The sequence below is a fragment of the Stegastes partitus genome, unplaced genomic scaffold (genome assembly GCF_000690725.1).
Source record: "Stegastes partitus isolate 25-593 unplaced genomic scaffold, Stegastes_partitus-1.0.2 Scaffold813, whole genome shotgun sequence".
In the NCBI taxonomy this organism is placed as follows: Eukaryota; Metazoa; Chordata; class Actinopteri; family Pomacentridae; genus Stegastes; species Stegastes partitus.
Window position 1 is genome coordinate 8,724 of NW_007578544.1, and position 21,641 is coordinate 30,364.

Here is a 21,641-nt window from a genome sequence, read left to right on the forward strand (position 1 = left end):
AATATGAGTGCAGAACCAGCTTTTCTTGGATAGGTAAGGTTTACATTTACTCTGAAGTTTAAGCTTATTGTAAAGACAGAACTAACATTGAACCAGAAAGGAAGCTTTTATCTCGAGGTAAATAAGAAAAATGTTTCTGTTAGTAGAATAGACCAGAGCAGAACATGACCTGTGCTGAATGTTGTTGGCCTGGCTGAATCTAAATTTGGGCTTGTAATGTTTCCCAGGATAGGAAAAGATGATGGGAGCTCGTTACTGTAAATACCAACACTGAGCCTCTAAGGTGAATGTAAAAATCCTTTAATCCGGTTCCAGTTCTTTAAACATTTATTATGGACATCGATCTCATCAGTGGCAGCAGTGCTTCCACCCTCCATCCACAGTGTTGTTTCACAGAAAACACACAACAGTATAACTCTCTCTCAGGCGAACTCAGGACTGAACGGTGACGAGAACAGCAGTGCACCAGGAGGGGCCGATCCAAAACATGAGTTTGGTAAATTAGTGTTTTTCAGTCATGTGAAGTTAGATCTCCTTCTTCTTTCTGGCCACGGCGGTAATGAGGGCAGCACCTTTCCCACTGCCTTCCTCTGATGGCAGGAAAGTCACATCACACCGAGGAGCCAGAGCTTTGGTCGTCTTTTGGAGAACTCCAGAGAAACTAGAAACAGCAGCAAAGAAGAAGAAAGGTTTAGCTTTATGTGAAGAAGGACCTCATTCATACATCTAATCGCACCAAAAAATGGTAAAAGAAAAAAAAAAAAAACCTTACTGTGGATGTAGTTTGTAGAGAGCCCCGTCGACCCCTACAGTGATGTTCAGATGGTCCAGCCCTCGGTTCTCTCTGATCTTATCGACCACGGCCGCCATCCCTGCCCCACACAGCTGAGCGGCACGACGTGACACAGCTCCACATACCTAAACAACAATGAAACGCTTTATCATTATTGCAACAGTTGGTGCCACAGTTTGTTGAAACGGACAATAAACTATTTCACAAAGCGGTAGAAAAAAATATTACTCAACCGCAAGGCGAGCTTGCAACAGAGAACATGATTTCCTAGACTTTATGGGGGAAAAAAAGAAATAAACTTTTGACCTCTCTGTTGTTTAAGTCAAATTTTAGACCTGAAGTAGGCAAACTAATCTCTGTACTAAAAAAGTACGATGCTTAATTCTAATAGTTATAATAAAAAAAAGAAGAAACAGTAATTTTGAGTGATCTACTTTCACAGTCATCTAAATGCTCTCTGTAGTTAATCCTTCCAGAAAAGCTCAGATGGCACCAAAAACATTATCAAGGCTGCATTTGATTTCAGTGTAATCAAGATGGTTATCACTGGTTTGCATGTTGGTTCACCAACACGGCTTAAAGGAAGACTTCACATATCCACACTTGAGCTTTACTGGCAGAAAGTGAAGAAATCTGCTGTGAAGTAAGCTTGCTGATCCAGTACAGTCTGTGCACATCTTGACTCAATTTAAATAATTGTAAAAGTTGATTTAACCCCTAAAAACTCATCTCTGTCTATTGAAGTTACATATTTAGACGTTTTTTCCCCCATGAAAATAATTCTTTCCTGCCTTAAAGTTTTATTCAGTGTATCTCTATCCTGTTGCTTCCTCTAGAATGTGCAGATCCATAAAGTTTCCACCTCTCTCTTTACCAATCCTCCCACTCAAAGCATCTCGAGCACACCAGCTCACCTCTGCTCAAACACTGCATAACTACCCTACACTGGAAAACTGTAATATTGGAGTAATTCTGCCAAACATGTTTGAACCAGTAATGAATTCTGATAAAAAATAATGAAATGGCAAAGCTCCATCTGATGAGTTGACGGGATTGGTTCATAAGGTTTGCTGTGTATGAAACCCCAGAAGCATGAATCCATGTTTTTGAGGCTGTCATTGCCATGCTGCATCTGCAAGGCGAATATGCTGCAACGCTGAGTGACACTCATGATGCGTCTTCTAGCATACAGAATATACAATATGAATACGCTAACAAGGTAAAAAAAAATCTTTGGGAGGGTATAGATGTCAAAATATCAGACAATTGCACAATCTGTCCCATGTTTGTCCTACACACCTCTGGATTATGTCAGGAAACTGCATTTTGTTTCGACAGCAAAATAAATGATCCGCACAATGAAACAGCTTCTCAGCTACACACTTAAGGTCTGATTCTTTGGTGTCGCTAATTTCTTCTCCGTCTTTTACCTCTTTGACAATGATGCTGTCGTCACAGTTGCTGTTGAGCCCCAGCTGCTGGAGAATAGATCTGACCTGCAGTAGAGCCAGGCGGTCACTAGAGGGAGACAACACAGTTACACCATGACGGAAAAAGCAGCCACACAATAAGACTGGAGCTGTCAGTTACAGCATCATTCAATTAGACAAAGCTTTTATGCATTTTATTTAAATTTAGAATTTAGCTTAAAGCGATACACACTCAGTTTCCCTTACCTCTCTATTTGTGACAGATATTTGGTTTGGAATATTCCAGGTGTTTTTAAGGTTTCTGTGACGTGTCCTCTGAACAGCAAACCTCCTCTGGTTAAATCCAATAATACTTGGCGGACAATTTCACCTAAATACATCCCACTGGTCAGCTTTTCAAACCTAAAAAAAGTAAAAGAAAATACCATGTGTGACCACCTGACCCTGTTGTAGGTTCATTTTAACATTAACATTTAAAAATACACAAAACCACGAGAGCATGGGACATAAACAGTATGTGAGGAGTACAAACACACAGGAAGATAATCTACACTCACTGAATGTTAAATTTAATGTGCGTCTGTTGGCCAAGCAGGCAGCATCATACAAATATACAGCGAGTGTTTCTAACCTTTGTTTTCCAGGATTCACTGAGTTTTGGTCCACTTCAGTGTCATAAGGTGTGATGATATCATCCAGTGAGCCATCGTCACCCAGACCTCCCCATTCTGTGTTTACACACATCTTTAACATCTCAGCAGCCCCCTGCTCCCCACAGCAAAAACCAACAAAGGCATTAAGTATATCAGTTCAAATCAAAATGCATTAAACATCAAGACAGCGCACTGATGCACTAAACACTGAGTTCTTCTACCTCGTCCTGCTCTCCGTCAGGTGTTCCCTTGAATTTTTCCGGTTTTCCTTTCTGTAGTTCTGTCTTCTCAATGTTCTTCACTTCCTCCATGTAACAAACGTTTGTGCCAGTTCCTGTGACACAGAATCACACGATGCATTTCATAACAGAAATCACTGCATCGACAGTGCAGCAGGTATTCAAAATACAAACGCTTGTCAAACTCAGTTTATAATTACAATCTAGATGTGTACCATCATAATTGCACCTCCACACTTAACTTCTGCCCAAAATCCTAAACTACGTATGAAAAGTTCATTTGCAAAAACAGATAACTCCATTTTTGTAGATTTTCAGAAAACTTCTTTTTTGTTGTTTGCTTGAGATAACATCAATCAAACTGAAGTTGAGTGGATTCGACTCAGGAGAAATGACAAAAATAGAGATAACCTAAGTTTGATTGATGTTGTCTCAGGTAGACGATGGAAAAGTGGGTTTTGTGAAGGTTTGTGAAGATAAAGTTATCTGTTTTTGCAAATGAACTCTTTATATTGACCTTCATCATGAAAACAAAGACCTCAAAGTGACAACTGAAACAAAATGTAAACACACATACCAGCAATCAGACCAATTTCACACTGAGGGTCTTCATAGGCGCAACTCATCATCGTCCCAACTGTGTCATTGACTACTGCTGCTATGTCCAACTCAAACTCCTGTAGGCACAAACACATATATGTTATTTATTTATGATATTGTATTGTCAATTTACATACACGCATGAATACGTGTGTTTTAACTGCTTGTAGTGATTGACTGTGCATGATTCAAGACAGCAGAATTATTCACCTCATCCGTCATCATTCAAAACTCTACTCTTTTGTGTTTTGACTCACGTTGCGTCTCTTGATGGCCTCCCGCAGCATGCTGACAACGTCATGTCCTTCACAGTTTGTGGCTTTGAAGCCTTTGGTCCAGCTCACCAACGTGCCCTGCAGAACACACAAATGTTGAAAAAAAAGCTCCCTTGGGCGTCTGTTTACTTGCATATTTTACTGCTAAAATCCCACATTTAAAAAGTTATTGTTTCATCATTGGGTTCTGTAAGAACTACATTTCTGTGGCTTTAATAAACTAATCTGACTTGATCTAACTCTGATGTCCATGCTTACCGTGTCAATGGCTGTTTGCTCGCAGGGGAAGGAGAAGGTGAAACCTGCAGGAAGACGAGCGTTCTTCATCCCCATGTAGTCCAGGAAGTCACCAATACACTGTGCTAAGTGATCAAACAACTACAAAACAGAGAGAGACGGAAACTTTTCACTGAAAGATTTGTGCTGGTTTTGTTCATAGACTTATTTAGACTCCTGGCTCAGGAGTTGAAAGATTCACTACCTTTTTATCAGTGATTTACTAAACCATGTTTGGGTGTAAATGTGCCTTATCTGTCTGCAAAGTCTTTCTGCCCACATTGTGCTAACATGCTGACAGTGTATTTCTCACCTCTTCTCCAGTCCCCTGCATTATCTCCAGCGGTATGGTGTAGATCTTATGGTAAAGTCGTACATTCTGTTGTAGGCTCTTTTTGAAGTTCACCAGCATAGCTCTGAAGTTGGTTCCTCCCAGATCCAAGGCAAGGTATTTTCCATTCTCTAGAAAAACACAACACTTAGCTTAGAGATCACGTGTTTTTATGTTAACCGTGACAGTGGATTTGTTGTCTGCTGTTTGGGTCACGTGTGTGTGTTTCCAGAGGTAGAAGTGTATTGTTCCTGACCTGTGCCATCAGGTGTGTGGTACACAAATGACGGCAGCATCTTGATTGCTGAGGGGCCTTTACTCTTCAGCCCGGCCTCCAGCCCTGCTCTCATCCTGGCTTTGACCAGCTGGAGCTGCTCTTGGCTCAGTTTGAAGGAGGACAGAGTCTCATCCACCTGGAAAACCACAGATACTGTACATCAGATGCGTAAGCAAGAGGAGAACGATTATTTTGCGTAGACAGTAAAACCATACATTACAGCTGTACACACAAACAGCACTCTGACCTGTCGCTTCCGTGATGCCAGACGCTGAGCGACTGCCGTCACCAAGGCGGCTCCTTTGCTGCTGCCGCTGTCTGAGAGGGCGAATCGAACATGGCAGTCAGGAAGCAGCCGTCGAACCACTTTGTGGAGACGTTTAGGATACCTTCAATGGAAGCGGCAACAGCATCACTATGCAGGTCTGGGACAATGTGGTCGGTTGATTTGACAAATAAGAATCCACAGTGACTAAAAATGGATTTTAATATGCCTCAGACTTGTGAGTAGTGACACTGAGGTATCTGTAATAACGATGTAACACAGAAGAATAAAACAAGATATCGTCAAATATGATTAATATATTATATCAAGCTGGTTTATATATGAGATAGAGAAGATTTATTTTGCAGTTATCTATAATTTATTTGTGGTTAAAACTGTGCAGTTCATATGACTGGTAGATGTTACTTTTGACCATTTTCTTGCTAAGAGAGGTCACAGTGTTGACATGTTAGGGCTTATTCTTTGACTTATAAAGCCCTGTCACAACCTGTTTGGTGGCTCAACTGTGGAACAGCCATAAAAGTTTGATTCAAGGATCTTTTTCTGTGAATAGTAGATGATTTTGGATCAAACTTGCACTTATTTTGGATGAAATGTGGGACCTTTTACACTCTTTGTTGGATTTTTCACAGTGAGAAAAGCATCGGTGCTGCAAACAACTTTGCCTTTTTTCTATTCAGACGTGAGTCATGACTTTGTGTCCATGAGCGCCCACACACGCTGAGAAAATCCTGAGACTGAAGCAGCTAAATGAAATGTATTCACTAGTTTCAGTATGTGTACTTGTCCAACTGTGACACATCATAATGAAAAGGACCTGTTAATGTGCCCCACCATCATACTGTACAAATGTGAGTGTTGGTGATTATTTCCACTGTCACTTACTGCGGGTGTGTCTTGTACACGGTTCCATCCACACCTACAGTGATCCTTAAGGCCCTCCGATTCCGGTTGTGCTTGATCCGGGTTAAGATGGCAGCCAGTCCAGCAGCCACCAGATTTGAGGACCTGAAGGACACGATGGTGCTGATGTGTTGAACAGCGATGCAGTCATCATCTGATGGGCTCAAATCAAGCTCCTCGAGAATGGTTCGAGTGTTCTTCAGACCATTTTTGTACCTGAGAGAGAAGAACGTTTAGAGAATCTTAATATCTTAAGACAACGACAGCGGAACACAGAGAGTTGAGGTGAACTCACTCCTCCATGGCTGCTACATGTGCAGTGGTTATCTTCCCTTTGGTCCTCAGGGCGTCCGACACACGTCCGTCAAACAGCTTTCCTACTTTAGCCATCTTCAACACCACCAGCCTCACTAACTCACCCAGATACATCCCACTGATCATCTTCTCAAAGCTGCAGTTGTGAAAACAGAGAGACAGATGGGTTAAAGGCCCACATTGGGTCATACATGCTGTTTCACATCATGTCGTATTATGACCAGAGAGAAAGCCGATTTCCCCACATTTGTTTTCCAGGGTTGTTGGAGGCTGCGTCGACATCTCTGTCAAACTCTGTTATGAAATCATCCAGGGCCCCATCATCTCCAAAGGCTCCCCACTCAGTGTTCACACACATCCTGCCCTCGTCTCCCTCCACCAGGTCAACATGACGCAACTCCTCCATGTAGCACGCATTGGTGCCTGTGCCTGAGCACACAAGCATACAAGGTACAGTTATATTAATACTGGAACAAAACACTGGATACTTTAAATTTCCATGTTTAAATCATGCAAAAAGATACTCAGAATTAACTAGAAAATGAAAAGTCAGAATCTTAAACTGACGTTATTTTAACTCGTGATGCGCGATATTAAAATTTCTGACCGATAGCCGATATTAAGATTTCTGATATCGCGATAGCCGATATTACCGATGTCAATATTCAATTTTTGTTTATACTGAAAAATGATTATTAAAAAGCACTGATAATAAATTAGCGCAAAACTATTCAAAAGAAGCCCATACCAAGTTAGACCATATAGTCTTCTTTATTACGTAACAAAAGTAAAACATAGTTAAACATATTTTAACATATTCCAAGACAATTTAAGTAAAAGCATCTGTGAAATAGCAGCAAGATCAAATGTAGAGACGAAGGAACTAATGTTAGACAGTCTTCGGTTTTTCACATCAGCTAAATTTGTTTATCGGACCGATACCAATACATCGAAAAACACTAATATCGGCCGATACCGATGTCGTCGCCAATATATCGTGCCTCCCTAATTTTAACCCCACGTATTTTTAATATAAAATCCCGTCCTTTAACTGGCCACTACTGACTTGAGTATTTACTCAAGAAATCTTGTAAAAAAATGGTTCAAACTGAATAAAAGACCATCCACACTAAACACAAATGTGCACAGGATGGCAGACCACTAGAGGGAGCAGCGAGTTAAGTGGCTGGTTGAGGTTCACATCTTAAGGGTCAAAAAAAGGTAATGGAAAAGGTTAAAAAAAAAAAAGCTCTGATGCACAAATTTGTTGTCAGTTTTTGGTCTCTGGATGACAATTATTTCTTTTCATCGTGTCATATTGGATTATTTTACCTGTGTTGACCCTGGATGCTTGTTTTAAAATAAATAGGAGCTTTAGAACGGTTCTGTTTTTAGTGAAACTGCTACCAGCTCATATCTGAAATGGGGCCTAAAGATTAGAAATCACTGGCAACAGAAACTAGTATTAATTTTATGAATGTACTTACCAATGATGAGTCCTGCTTGACAGTACTGGTCGTCAAACCCACAAGTCATCATGGTTGCTACAGTGTCATTAACCATAGCTAACACCTCCATGTCCATACCCTGCAGAGTGAGTTACAGAGTGATGCAGCAGGTTTTAACCACAGCACAGGTCATACAACTGGTAATGTTTCCAAAGAGCTCAAGTATTATGGATGCACAGTGGATGTAATGTAATAATAATTGCACCTTTTACTTCCTCAGTTTTCCTGTTATCTTACAGCTACACCTTTTCTAGTTTTCTGAGATGAAAAAAGCAAAAATAAAAATTGATTTGGTCTGTACATACAGTTTATCCATGAGCAATATCCAAGTTATAGTCAGTATAACTGCAAGTATCAGCTAAATTACTAAAGTAAACTCTTATGTGTCAGTTCCGTTGGGGACCTAATAAATGACTATTATGGGTAAAAGAAAATGTGATGAATAGTGGCGTCTTACCCCAGTTCTGTCAATAGAGTCTCTGAGGACCTGGACCACATCTTTTCCCTGGAGGCCTCGAGCCCTGAAGTTCTTACTCCAGCTTAACAATAATCCCTACAGAGAGGGAACGAGAGGAGGTTTTAGGACAACATACAGAGTAAAACATACTGCATGTACAGGTCATGATAATGAGATGTTTGGAGACCGTTGTACCCGATTCAAGGCGGTCTGCTCGCAGGGGAAAGAGAAAGTAAAGGCCAGAGGGTGTTTCTTTTCCAAACTGATGTTCCTCTCGTGCAGGAAGTCCTTTAGCGACTCGGTCACATGGTCAAATAACTACAGGCAAAGAGTCGGACGCAGAAAAAAGACAAAGAAGCTGAAACCTCTTCGTTTTTTTCTGTTGTTGAACTATCCACCTTCTCCTCACTTCTGCTCCCTTCCTCATCAGACTAAATTCATTTCTTACCTCTGTTCCTCTCCCTGTGAGCAGCTCCTTTGGTATCCTGTAGGTTTTCTCGTCCATCTCCACTCCTCCCTTCCTAATCCCCATTCCCTCTCTCACTTTAACTTGGAGCACCTTGAACTTGGAGCCTCCAAAATCCAGCGCCATAAACTGTCCTTTCTCTGCAGCAGAGCAGAAAACAGAAGTCAAATCTCTCAGTGTTTCTTCTAAATTTCAGTGGTACAATGGTGTATTTTATCCAGCAGCCTTCAGAACAGTTTGAAAACCACATGTGTAAATAACCTGATCCATCGGGAGTGGAGCGGACGTGCGTCGGCAGCATCTTAACTGCGGCGGCAGCGTTGCTTTCTGCTGAAAGCCCCTTCTTCATTTCGGCCTGGAAACGAGCCGAGATGTCGTTTAGCTGGTCGTCATGGAGACGCATTGCATGGAGAAACCTGTCCACCTGAAAGAAATGAGGAGAGAGAGAAAACCGAGCAAACAGAGGCAAAAAGAGGTGAGCTGCACTGATTCACTGGACTTGAACGAGAGTCACCTGTCATCAAATGTCTCATTAGCAGATGTTAGAGGACTCAAAGGTCATTTGTCAGCATCATCTTCTGTTACTGTTTGTACCATCACCAAAGCTCACCATCCCTCTGACCCAGTAGAGTTCATGCTTCCCCATCATCGCACAATATTGCAAAGCTACATTCACCAGACTCCATTCTGATATCTCAATTAAAACTCATGGAAACATAACTGACTTCTGTTCCTTTTTTCTAGACGAGAGCAAAGAAGGCTGGACAGGTGTGAATTACTTTGGCACAATTAACTGGGATTGAATTCAATGTTTTGTGAAACTCATTTCACCCTAACTCAGGACTTTTGGGGACTTTTGGACTTGCGGCCATTTGGTTTAGGTGGCAGGTATTGTTTTTTTCTTTTTGACGATTTTTTTTAATTATAGAAAGAGGGACATTTGTCATGCATTTGGAACCAAAAATATGTCAACTTATCAGAAAATATATTCAACATAGTATAAAAGTCTATAATGAATACCAACAAATATTTTGCACATATTCTTTCTTGGGGCCAATGGACCCCGAAAGACCTTCTACGTATGGCAACAATAGGGTTAAAACAGGCCAGTGCATATTTTGTGAAAACTTTTCGAAGCAGCACAACCTGTACTCACATTTGACTCGTGCGGCTTGTTTTAGAAACTAAGGCTCTGTTTATAAGTGGCACAAAACAGTAACTCATTGTACTAAGTGTAGCTTCATTAGGAGACTGAGGGAAACCAGGGCTTGGAAAACGATATGAAAGCAGCAACAACGACTCATCTTCTTTATTAATGAGTTATGAGGAAATGTTATGTCTCAGAAAGCTGAAGTTCAGCTGCAACCTGTTTGCTGTTACTTCAGCCAGCTCACTATCACTGCAGCTTCCTGAGACAAGTTTCATCACTGACATTTTACTTTATTTGTGTGCAAACTTGAGTGTGTGCAGAGCTGCATATGGGAGTGTCACTACTTTGTGTTGATCCGAGCTCTGCTGAGAGGAGCAGAGACACTGTAGGGAAGGATGTTAATCATTGCTCAGAGACAAATGGTGACACAGTAACTAACGATCACGGCACCTTGATCATCTCACTACAGTACTGTCCGCTCCTTTATCTGTAAGACTTAGTAGAGATAACCATGTGCATATCTGCAAAACTTGAATGCAAATATCAGAGATTTGTCATTCTTATACTTCTCTATTTCTGGATTAATCCTGCCATAGAATTTCCCTTCTGGGATAAATAAAGTATTTTTCATTTCATTTCGTTTCATAATTGCTTGAACTGTAAATTATGAAACACCACAGCAGAGCAGTTAGCAAGAATTACACTTTATAAGGCACTGGAAGGAACGAAACAAAAGAGCTGACTGATCTGTAGTGATGATTTGCATATAATAAACGATTTCACAGTAATCATCAGCCAAAAAAAAGCAACTTTTCCCTTTACAGCAACAAGTTATTTCAATAAACGAACAGAGTGCTGCAAACTGATTTGTTACCGGCCAGTAATTCAAACAGCTAACAGTCAATTTAGCTGCACTCATTTGTGAATCAGTCCAGGGTGACGCTCACCTTCTTCGTGGGGTCCTCCTGGAGTTTGGTGAAGAAGAAGGAAACAAGATGAACGGCCAACATCTTGACGGGAAAAAACACCACACCATGAAAACTGCTCCACTTGGTTTGTGTATAAACCTTGTCGGTGCTCGATGCAAATGAAAACACCTCAAAGAAAGTATGTTCGGTGCACACACATATTAAGATACAAAAAAATCAATTGCTATCCCTCCTGTCTCTTCCTACTGCTGTTTTTTTTTTTGTCTTTTTGTTCTCACTGAGTCCACTGAGCAGAGACCAACCCTAACTCAATGATTAACAACAAGCCAAACCCCTTTCTGTCAGATTGTGTCTCACTGCCCATCCCTCCCAGTCTGTTAAGTTTTATCACAGCCTGTCCTCTACTAAAGTTCAGCAGGAATTTAAAAATACAAACAAATCAACTTGCTCAGCAAAGGTCACATACAATGCAATATCGGTGAGCCCCATCACTTAATAGTGCCAACAAGTGTAAGAACAAAGTGACAGTTTAACAAGGCCAGTCGTTACAAACACGCACTGTGCAGTCAGATATTGTAGAAACAACATGACATTCAAGTGGTGATCCGAGGTCTTTAGAAGCTGAATTTACTGGACACACGTTTAAAATAGTGCACAAGGCAGAGAATATTCCCATTTGATAGCAAAGTGCAGCCATTTGAACCTCATGTGGCTTTAATAAAGACTCTGAACAAGCTGATGGTTACGATTATGTGGAATAAGATGATCTTAACAAATTAAGGCTACTTTAGGAAACTAAAAGAGGGAGAAGGGACAGGTCAAGGGTTGAAAGCAGCTGATTTCTTTGCCATACTAATGTCATATCAAACTCTTAATTGACGTGGCTTCTCTTTGTCATACAGTCTGACATGACTTGAGATTGTCCCCCTTCACATATGCACTGCTCTCTCTTGTGCTTCACCAATACACTTAAAGGATGATTGTAATTGTTAATATGATTTAATCTCTTCGGGATTCTTGCTGCATGTGTGAGAAGTTTTGTTTAATTAGGCAAATCCTAAAATGACTATAGAGATGGTTTTATATTTGTTTGCATCATTTCATTACCAATTAGTGTGAGCTGCATATTACACTATACACATGAAATCAAGATAGATAAAACTGCATTTTATTGACAAATGTCATTCACTTAAATGTACAAACAAGACAAAAATAGGGCATTTCATCACTCAAACATGGCGTCGCTCAGTTCAATCGGTTCTCTTCTGCTCTGTGATGAAAAGTTAATAGAAACTATGATTTTGATCCCACTCTGAAATGAAGAAAACAAAAGCAAAGATAACAACAGACCTGCCTTTTAGAATGTTTTCTGCTCTCAACAATGCTACTAAAACAGTATTTATGATACTGTGTGGATGTGTAATATTGTCCGGTTGCTTGTCAGTTTGTGATATCTCAGACTCCGACCCCACAAAGACCCGTCACAATGGGTCCATTTCTGCTGAGCCAAGGGCTCGGCTAAGTGTGTTGGCAGCTAATTTGACTGTTTTAAAACAAACTTCCAAGCAGCATTAGTATATTCACACTGAAAGAACAGGGAGAATCTCTCACCAGATACCTGATCCAGTAGTTCACAGTTACTTGAATTTGAAACATTTCCCAGCTGTAGCTCGTTTGTCCATTTGTGTGTCGAAGGAAAACGAACAAAGTTAAACAGTTGAATGATGAGAAGGAATTAAAGGACCTAGTATTCTGACATAAAGCTCAGTTCAGACCCATGCGACCAGACTCTGCTACTGTGTCCAATCTGTCATGTTGGTGTTGTTATTTTTAAAGCTGGGGATGACTCTTTACTGTGATGCTTTCATTGCTGGAACAACTGCGCACACCGTCTTCAACTGTTTCATATCCGGATTCATTTCAAACAAACCATCAGACGTTATCTATGGTCTGTATCAGTTACTGATCCCCATCAGAACAGATCTAATCTTGGACAATGACCCACACGCAACTGTTTGTCTCTTCATTTCTTCTTTTTTCTTTTCCCTTTGTTGTTATCAAATTGATTTTCTCCATTGGGTTCCGGCTGTCGATCTTTGGACCACTCCTTCTGCAGCTGCTTGAGCAAATCAGGAGTCAACAGGCCGTCCCTCACCAGACGACTAGCCAGGGAGCTGCCTATCACACCTCCTGAACCTTTTTGTCCTCTTTGACCTCTGCTCTCTGTCTGTAGCGGGTCAGTGATGTTTGGGTCGCTGGCTCTGATGAGACGGGTGATATTTCGGACGCCCTGTTGGATGGCGTCATCAAGTTCCTGCTGGATTTCCCGAACAGAGGCCGTGTCAGGGAACATGTCCATGAACCGGTAGCTACGGAGGCAGACAGAAAAAGAAAGAGTTAATACAAACAAACATCATATATTAAAAGTAGGGATTGTTGATTACATCAACTGCCAACTATCCATTAATCCATTATCTATACACCGCTTAATCCTCACTAGGGTCGCAGGGGGGCTGGAGTCTATCCCAGCCGACTTAGGGCGAAGGCAGAGGACACCCTGGACAGGTCACCAGTCTATCACAGGGCCACACTTAGAGACAGACAACCAAGCACACTCACATTCACACCTATGGACAATTTAGAATCACCAATTAGCCTCAACATGTTTTTGGACTGTGTGGGAGGAAGCCGGAGAACCCGGAGAGAACCCACGCTGCAGAGAACATGCAAACTCCACGTAGAAAGATTCCGGCGCCCCCATCGGGACGCGAACCAGCAACCTTCTTGCTGCGAGGCAACAATGCTACCAACTGCGCCACCCTGCAGCCCCAACCGACAACTAGAGACGCCCAAATAGAAAGTCACCTCAACCAGAGGTACAGATCCAACACATCGTGGACGGCTTCCAGGTGAACCAGGTCTTTGATGTTTTTGGGAGGAGCCAGAGGCCAGCTGATGTGGCGACAGATCCAGCCGAATGTCAGGGGTTCGTCTCGACTGAACTGACGGGCAAACTGAAGAAATAAATGTTATACATATATATGTAATTATACATTCTGGTTTGCGTTTACATTTCCCTGAGCAGTTTCTTTGCACACTTAAACGCCCTTTACCCTGAATACCAAAGGTTGCTTCTTGGTGATAACTTCATTCTGGAGCTAATCTTCTTTTATTAGTATGATACAACCATAAGGTGGGAGGGCACACAGTTCAGTGCCTCTGTCATGTATTCTTACATCCTTGGATTCATATATTTTTACAGCACTGACTCACTGGATCAGTTTTTGTTATCTGATAAACACAAAACACTTAAGTAAACATCAATGATTTATATCTATAGAGCAAAAGTGACTGTGTCTCATTGATGACCACCTGCATTTTTTTGGGCCTTTCACTCAGTCACCTTTCCTCTATAAACACGTCACTGCAGTTACTATTAATTAATCATTTACATTCTCCTCATTGTCATCCTCCACTGCTCCACCTGATCTCCCTCCTTCTAACTTTCTCATGTTTACGTCTTTCATTTCTCACCTTTAAGAACGAGGTGCATACGAAAGGCTGCTTTTTGTTGATGGGAGCCGTACAGAAAACGTAGCGGGACCTCAGGTTCAGTGGTATATGCTGAATCATATCAGCCAGAAACTTGAAGTCGTCAATGTTGCAGACAAAATACAGACCATCCACTTGAGAGAGGCTGACAAATATGTCCTGAGGGGGAAAGAAAAGAGACAGAGAATGATTCACAATAAACACTTGATGAGCAAAAGTGGAATTCTAGATACACTGTAAACTGAAGGGCCTTTCTTTGTGACATTTGGATTTAACAGTCAGGATCTGTTTTCTTTGCACCACTTTTGCTGAGCAGGTACTGTCGTTATTTTATTGCATTCAGGTCACTCAGGTCACTTATCAGGTCAAAATGACTTCATGAACATGCAGCTTTATTTATGTCCATTTACTACAGTGACCTTTGGAAGATCTGAAATGCCAAATAACAAACCACACAAAGACATAAAGTAAAATACACACATTATTATATATAAAAGATAAATAAAAGCTAATGACAGCACTTTGTATTTAGTACTGGCAGGTCTATGAAAAGCAATACACCTCTAAGATTTCTGTTGATTTGATTTTGAAATCATGTGAAACAACTCATTCAGTTTTTAAAGACAGAAAGTAATCTGACTTTTCTTTACATGTAATGACAGTAGCTACATGTATGAGGGAGACTGTGTGCGATATTTTACTTCATTTCATTGATTCACTGGGGCATTTTTGTTTCTTAGATCAGGCTAAAAACGGTTCTATTTAGTTGTGCATATGACAGCTGAAAGTATTTTATCTGTAATATTGTCAATTGATTATATTTATTATGTTTTTATGGATTGATTTTACCCGCCTCTTTGCTTTTAATGTAATTAATTAATGATTGTGTTTATGTTGTGTGGATTGACTTTATCTGTCTTCTTATAGTTTTGTGTGAAGCACTTTGAATTACCTCGGGTACGAATTGTGCTGTACAAATAAACCTGCCTTGCCTTGATAAATAGAATCACGTTAGGATGAGTCTGACAACATTCACACATTCCTTCTAGCACAATACAGTTTGTACAGGTGTCATTATGTCACCTGACATTTTGCCACTTAGTTAAACGTGACGACAACTCCACCCAGTGATGAAAACCAGAAATGTAGCTGGGACACATCTATTTTCTTCCATCAACTGTTTCAAAGGTCAAGAATGAACATGCAAGTCCAAGATCCAGTAATAAAGTAAACACTGAGTATAAAGGAAAACCTGTTTTATGTAAACTCTCATTGCTTTCTAGAGCTCGGTGTGATTATATTTTTCTCACATTGGCGTTATATGCAAAAAAAGGTGTGAGGATAAATGAACAGTAGGTTATACTCACAACAAGGTTGGACAATGTAGCATCAGGCAGATGGTAGGCAAACATCTCTATCTGCTCTGCAGTCGGATGAAGACCAGCCATCTGAGGCAAAGGACAGATAAACCTTAGAAAAACATTCAAATGCACCATGTGAGTGTGTGTGTGTCTGTGTGTGTGTGTGTGTGCACGTGTGTGTGTGTGTGTGTGTGTGTGTGTGTGTGTATATGCGTGTGTGAAATAACCACCTCTATGGGTTCCACAGTTTGGCTCAGGATCGACTTCAGGACAGGCAGATCATCTCTGTGCAGGGTCGTAACTTCTCCCTCTTTAAACTTGGAAGAAAACCTGCAACAGGTGACAGAAAAGACAGGTTTAGAATATTACCCAGGCAGAAACTTAAAAAACCTTTTATGCATTATGTCTTCTGTCCCATCTTTACTGTTTCAGAGCGGAGCCAACCTGAGACTGAAATGAGACTGACCTCCCTGCACGACCAGCAATCTGCAGAGCTTGTGACGTGCTGATGGTCTCCATCTGTTTCTCCCCTTTCTCATTAAGGTTGGGCTTTACTAGACTGTTGAAGATGATCCGTTTTATACTCCTGGAGAGAGAGAGAGGGGAAAAAATGGAAATGCGCAGATATCAGCTGAGTTAATGGAATCTACATTATTAATTGACGATAATCAGCCACAGCTTGAAGATTAGAGCCTTGCTAAAGCCTACATGAAAACTATTTCAAAGGTCTCTAGTGTTGGAGGCTGTATTTGTGTATTACATATCCAAATAAATGTGAAAAAAAATAATACATTTAAATGCAATTCTAGATATTATAGAGACAATAATAAATATCTTACACTATAGAATATATTCATCTGCAATTGATAGAGAAAGTGTTAAAGCTTTTCTGTTTTCTTACAATGATTTTTTGTTGTAACTTGACATGGATCTGATATTATTTCATTTTGTATGATTTCGCCTGCTACCATCAGCCAAACGTTTCTGGTGCATTAAAGGAAGAACCTCCAGACCGATCAACAGCTTCATTCCACAGGCTGTCAGGGTGTTGAACTGCTGATCCAGATATGCAAACACTTGTTTATCTAAATTGCTTTAAGTTATTGGATCCTGAAGAAACATGCTTTCATCTTGTCTGTACTACTGTGTATGTACAGCAAAATGACAATAAACTTGATTTGATGATGTACTTACAGGTTAAGACCCATGCCAATAGCGTCTGTAGCAACCAGAATCTTGCAGGGATCATCGGGGTCGTTGAACTTCTTGGCCTGAGACAGTTTGGTGCCTGTAAATCACAGAGACAACCAAGCTTTGGTCTTTTCAAACACCCAAATAATAGCTAGAAAGCTAATGTAAAAAAAACAAACAAAAAAAAACAAAACGTGTGTTAAACTGAATTTTGGAAGCTAAGCTGAAACCATTAAACATGTTTTTTCAAAAGGACATAACAAGACAGTTTGTTTCCAGGATTATAATCCCCTTTTTCTGACACAAAGACATGCCTAATGGTTCACAAAAACAGTGATGGACAAACTTTTTTAGATCTTTCCAGGCAACAAACACACATTGCTGTGACAAGCACACGTCTTCCTGAAAACCGCTCCCACACTCACCTGGAGGTAAGCTCCCATAAATCACAGCACATTCCAGTCCTCTGACCTCAATCTGTCTGCTGATTGAGTAGATGTCATTTTTACTGAAGCAAACAATACAGTCTCCTGGCTTCAGGTTGTCTAATGACTCTACAGCATGATCCAAGATGGAGAATGGAGTCAAGCGCTGGTAGGTGTGGACCTGAAGAAAGAGGGAGACCAAGTTAAGGAGAGAGAGTGGTGGTCCATAGAGAAGGGTTAAAAACATCATTAGGAGCATCACCCTCCTGCTGCGTGCTACAGCCTCACCTCCACCTCCTCTCCAGTGGTGTACATCAGCTCTCTGATAAAGTCTATGGCTGCAGACTCCCCACACACATGGATCTCCTCTGCACAAAGACCTGCAAAAATACGCAGAATGGTAAAAGAAAGATGCTCAAAAGTTCAGCTTCACGCCATATTAATCATGGTGCAATACAGCGAAACAACTCTTCTGTGTGTGTTCGTATGTTTTTGGATGTGTGCTACAAACCCAGCAGTGCTCTGGTCCACGCCCAGCCTCTGGAAGGATCTTTGATCATTTGAATTTCATCTATTACAGCCACTTCATCTACAGACGCATAAAGAGAGAAAAAAAGGTGCATACTTGTAATCAATTAACACACGTAAGCTTTCCACCAGTGTGTAAATGTATACATGGTCAGTCATGAGAAACCAAAAATATTAACAGGAACAGATATGATGGCTCAGAAGTTTTAGATTTTGGATGATGAGCCTCTTGTCAAAAGAAAATGTGGCAGAACTTTGCCAGTGGATTAAAATATCACAAGAAAAACAAATCTCATGTCTATAAATACAACAACATTGAAGGGCAGTGATAAGGTATCTGTTGAGGATCAGTGATTATGTCTACAACACCACAAAGTTTCAAAAATAATCATAATAATACAATTATTTTTCTGTGAGTAGAAGAAACTTCTTTTCCTTTCCAGTTAAGGTTTCAATATAACTACAATCATTTTTGATCAGATTAGATACAGCTCAATATTATGTCACTGATGTGTACGATTGATCAGAAACATTTGTGTGATACATGTTCAGTGATGAATTATTTTGTACATCCTCATCATAGAACGGCCATTCAGAGAAAGAATATTGGAATAATTAGGAAGAAGTAAAAAAAAAAAAAAGAACACAAGTAGAAATAAACACATGAAATAACAGAAGCCCAGTCGTCATCATCACATCCGGTATGCGCTCCGTTCACTCACAAGGTGTGTTGACGCTGCACATTTCGATGGTACAGGCTACATGACCAGCGGCTCGACCCTCCGAGTCTACCAAGGTCCTCTCCTCCCCAGTAACCAAGTCACACGGTACATTCTGGGAGTACACAGAGAACAACAGTCATCAGAATCAACAAAAATAATAAAGATGACACAAGAGAATACACAAACACATGAAGATAAAAAGATGCTGTAGACAGTGAAATAAAGACATGAGCACATAAAGCTGATTTAAACTGAAATATTAGGAGTATCAATTTAGTGTGGCAAAACTGTAATGCTGTGATTTATGCTCACAACGGACAAACACCCTCTGGAGCCACTAAAAGGTTTCTCATATGAATAGTATCTTCAAGACATGTGAAAAAAATTAAAGGAAACCAGAAGAAAAACAATACGCACAGCATCGTTGCTCTTCTCAAAGATCTCGTGTGCCAGCAGTTTCAGAGGGCCGCAGTAGACTCCTGACTTGGCAGCCAGGTAGCGTTGGATAGCGTGGTAGGTTTTCCCACTGTTAGTGGGTCCAGCGTGGAAAATCACTTTCCTCTGGATGGTCCGAGCCTCAGGATACCTGATGAACACACATAAATACAAGTTATGACACTCGTATACAGATGATGACATTTAGAAGCCTTATAATCCAGAGCGCTAACTGTAAAACTACATGTTATACGTTCTGACTCTGATACGTACCAGTTGGCAGGAACTCTGAGGTCTGAGATCTTTCTAAGGTCATCCAAACAGTCCAGCATGGGAAAGATTTGCTTAGCATGGCGCATGAAGTATGGGAAGATGTCATCGATATGACCTTGAGAAAAACAGACATAGAGCTATTGAAAGAATTGCTTTAAATAAATAACAATAACTACATCCACACAACGGAGGCAACTAACCTGCTCCGCAGCAGATGTCACTGAGGATGATGTGCAGATCAGCAGGGAGTGAGGTCATCTCCAGGACGTACTTCCTGAAGCTGATGAAGGCCTGGTGGAACAGTCGAGCTGTATGTACACACAGAAGAAAAAATGCAAAAGGCAAAGATGTCACCAGAGATCACCGTAGAAGCAGTTTGATTTCTGACTGACTTGCAGCTACATCATCATCATCGGTGGCTTCACATGATTCAGGAAGCTGCAGTTTTCAGTCACGGAAGCTGCTCTCTGCTGAATGCAGATATTTAAAGTCCCTGCTTCTCTCGTCCCCCACCCCTCAACACTCACTGCAGCTGGAGCACACCAGCTCACCTACAACTCTGCTCAAACACATCAAGCACATAAATACATGTAAACATAGAGTGAAAGTGACCTGCTAGGCGACCCGTTTGATTCTAATGTCTGACACCAGCATGTGAAAAACACCACACAGACATGTTAAAGTAACAGCAAGGGGTCCTAAAGCTTTAGATTTTTAGTCTTCATTTGCTCTGTGACTCTCACTGCGGACACATACACTCTCTGGTTATCACAACTTTGATCACCTTTAACGTTAAACTGTTTTGTACAGTATTTTTATTTATGACACTTTAAACCCAGTGGTCAGTCACAATTGGACAATTACTATTGACTGAGTAAAAAAAAAAGCAGACAGAGTGGCAGACTGAATAGCATTCACAAGCTTCACCTTAAAGGTAAGTGTTTTGGGAGCTAATGTACTCACACAACATGATCAACAGATAATTAAACAGCATGTTTTCTCACCGTCCAGGCCATGGTCTGCTGCCAGCTTCTGCATCTCCTTCCTTTTGTAAAACCGGTTCAGAATTTTCAGCATTTCATCTGAATAACAGACACAAACAGAATCAGCTACAGCAGCAAGAACATACAGAGAACATCACCTCCATGTAAGTACTCAGCACTTTAGAAAACGAGCTGATGCTGGTGTGTACTGACGTTTATCCAGCGGCTGGGTCAGCTCGGCCCCCACAGTCCCATGTGCCTCGTTATCATTCTTCAGGGAGACGGGGACGAACAGCGAGGTGTCCGGAGGTTTAGGAGGCGAGCTTTTAGACGAAACATTTCTGCTGTGGACCACAGAGTCCGCCTGTTGTTTATGCAACAAACTAGACCCAGAAGCCACATGACAGCTGCCCGACGTGATGCGACTTGTCCGGGCGTTAATGTGGCGCTGAAGCCGAGAAAACAAATACACGCACCGGTTCACCGACATCGCTGCGAGCGGTTTGTATCCCGGAGAGCAGCGTCTTCGGCGGGCTACTAATAAAAAGTGTGTTATCAGGTCTTAATGTGCGGATTACATATCATAAAATCCAACAGAGGACGGTCAACACATTTCTCTTCCTGCTGGGAGCACAACGTGAGGCAGGACCAGGCACTACATAGGTGGCCACAAATGTGCCTGAGCTAAAATTGAACAAAAAAAATGGAGTCCTATTCAAAATACAGTAATGGAAGCCCAGTTTTATGATGAAATATTTGTGGGATCCATTAGTTTTCTTCAAGCTTATTTTGTTTTTGATATTGTGCAACTCAGAGAGCAAATTACAAACAGGCAGCTTTGGGGACTCCTCTGTACCTGAACCCGAAGATCGTGTATACATAAGACTCCATACATAAAAATTTCCCGCTTACAGAATGAGAGAGACTAGTTGCACATTGTAGTATCGACTAAAACAATATGTTTTGAAGGTTTTCTATTCCCCACTTTATTCTTCAGAAATAAATAAAATTTATGTGTGTTGTTTACAAAAATGTACAGGGTTGTGATTTTAGGGAATTTTATTTTATGAATGAAAGATGAGATACTGCAGGTAAAGTTTTCAGGCACTGGTTAATTTTGAGATATTGGGATGTTTTGCTCCCACAATATGTCTTCTTTTAGACTAGTGTAAAGAAAAAATCCAAAACAACTTTGAGTTTGTTTTTTTCTTCTCGAAACTATGTCTTGATTATTGCTATCTGACAATAATTCAAATTTTGTGAAAACTGCAAAAGATAAGGTT

General features: G+C 40.8%; 2 protein-coding genes across 8 annotated transcripts; both read right to left on the minus strand.

Moving 5' to 3' along the window:
• Window positions 1-284: 284 nt before the first annotated feature.
• Window positions 285-10,969, minus strand: LOC103365117 (putative hexokinase HKDC1). Of its 6 annotated transcripts, none has more exons than XM_008292465.1 (21): window positions 10,907-10,969; window positions 9,071-9,233; window positions 8,792-8,949; window positions 8,539-8,661; window positions 8,344-8,439; window positions 7,866-7,965; window positions 6,624-6,807; window positions 6,359-6,514; window positions 6,046-6,279; window positions 5,122-5,263; window positions 4,854-5,010; window positions 4,580-4,728; window positions 4,249-4,368; window positions 3,973-4,068; window positions 3,693-3,792; window positions 3,163-3,210; window positions 2,855-3,005; window positions 2,470-2,625; window positions 2,224-2,311; window positions 773-918; window positions 285-661 (listed from the first exon to the last, which is right to left on the minus strand). In XM_008292465.1, exons 1-21 carry the CDS (start codon window positions 10,967-10,969, stop codon window positions 526-528), a joined length of 2,766 nt encoding a protein of 921 aa, XP_008290687.1. In that variant the 3' UTR covers window positions 285-525. The 6 variants fall into 6 exon arrangements, with proteins under 6 accessions (XP_008290687.1, XP_008290688.1, XP_008290689.1 ...); XM_008292466.1 differs by having other exon boundaries at window positions 2,855-2,999; window positions 3,157-3,210; XM_008292467.1 differs by having other exon boundaries at window positions 2,855-2,971; window positions 3,144-3,210.
• Window positions 10,970-11,966: 997 nt separating this feature from the next.
• On the minus strand, window positions 11,967-20,976 carry supv3l1 (SUV3-like helicase). Of its 2 annotated transcripts, XM_008292468.1 has the most exons (16): window positions 20,572-20,976; window positions 20,380-20,457; window positions 19,576-19,683; window positions 19,376-19,490; window positions 19,085-19,253; window positions 18,668-18,779; window positions 17,929-18,006; window positions 17,706-17,797; window positions 17,418-17,598; window positions 16,996-17,089; window positions 16,268-16,387; window positions 16,032-16,131; window positions 15,808-15,888; window positions 14,423-14,599; window positions 13,754-13,902; window positions 11,967-13,257 (listed from the first exon to the last, which is right to left on the minus strand). In XM_008292468.1, the coding sequence occupies exons 1-16, from the start codon at window positions 20,846-20,848 to the stop codon at window positions 12,912-12,914; spliced, it is 2,277 nt and encodes a 758-aa protein (XP_008290690.1). In that variant the 5' UTR covers window positions 20,849-20,976; the 3' UTR covers window positions 11,967-12,911. The 2 variants fall into 2 exon arrangements, with proteins under 2 accessions (XP_008290690.1, XP_008290691.1); XM_008292469.1 differs by lacking the exon at window positions 11,967-13,257 and having other exon boundaries at window positions 13,750-13,902.
• Between the last annotated feature and the right edge of the window lie 665 nt (window positions 20,977-21,641).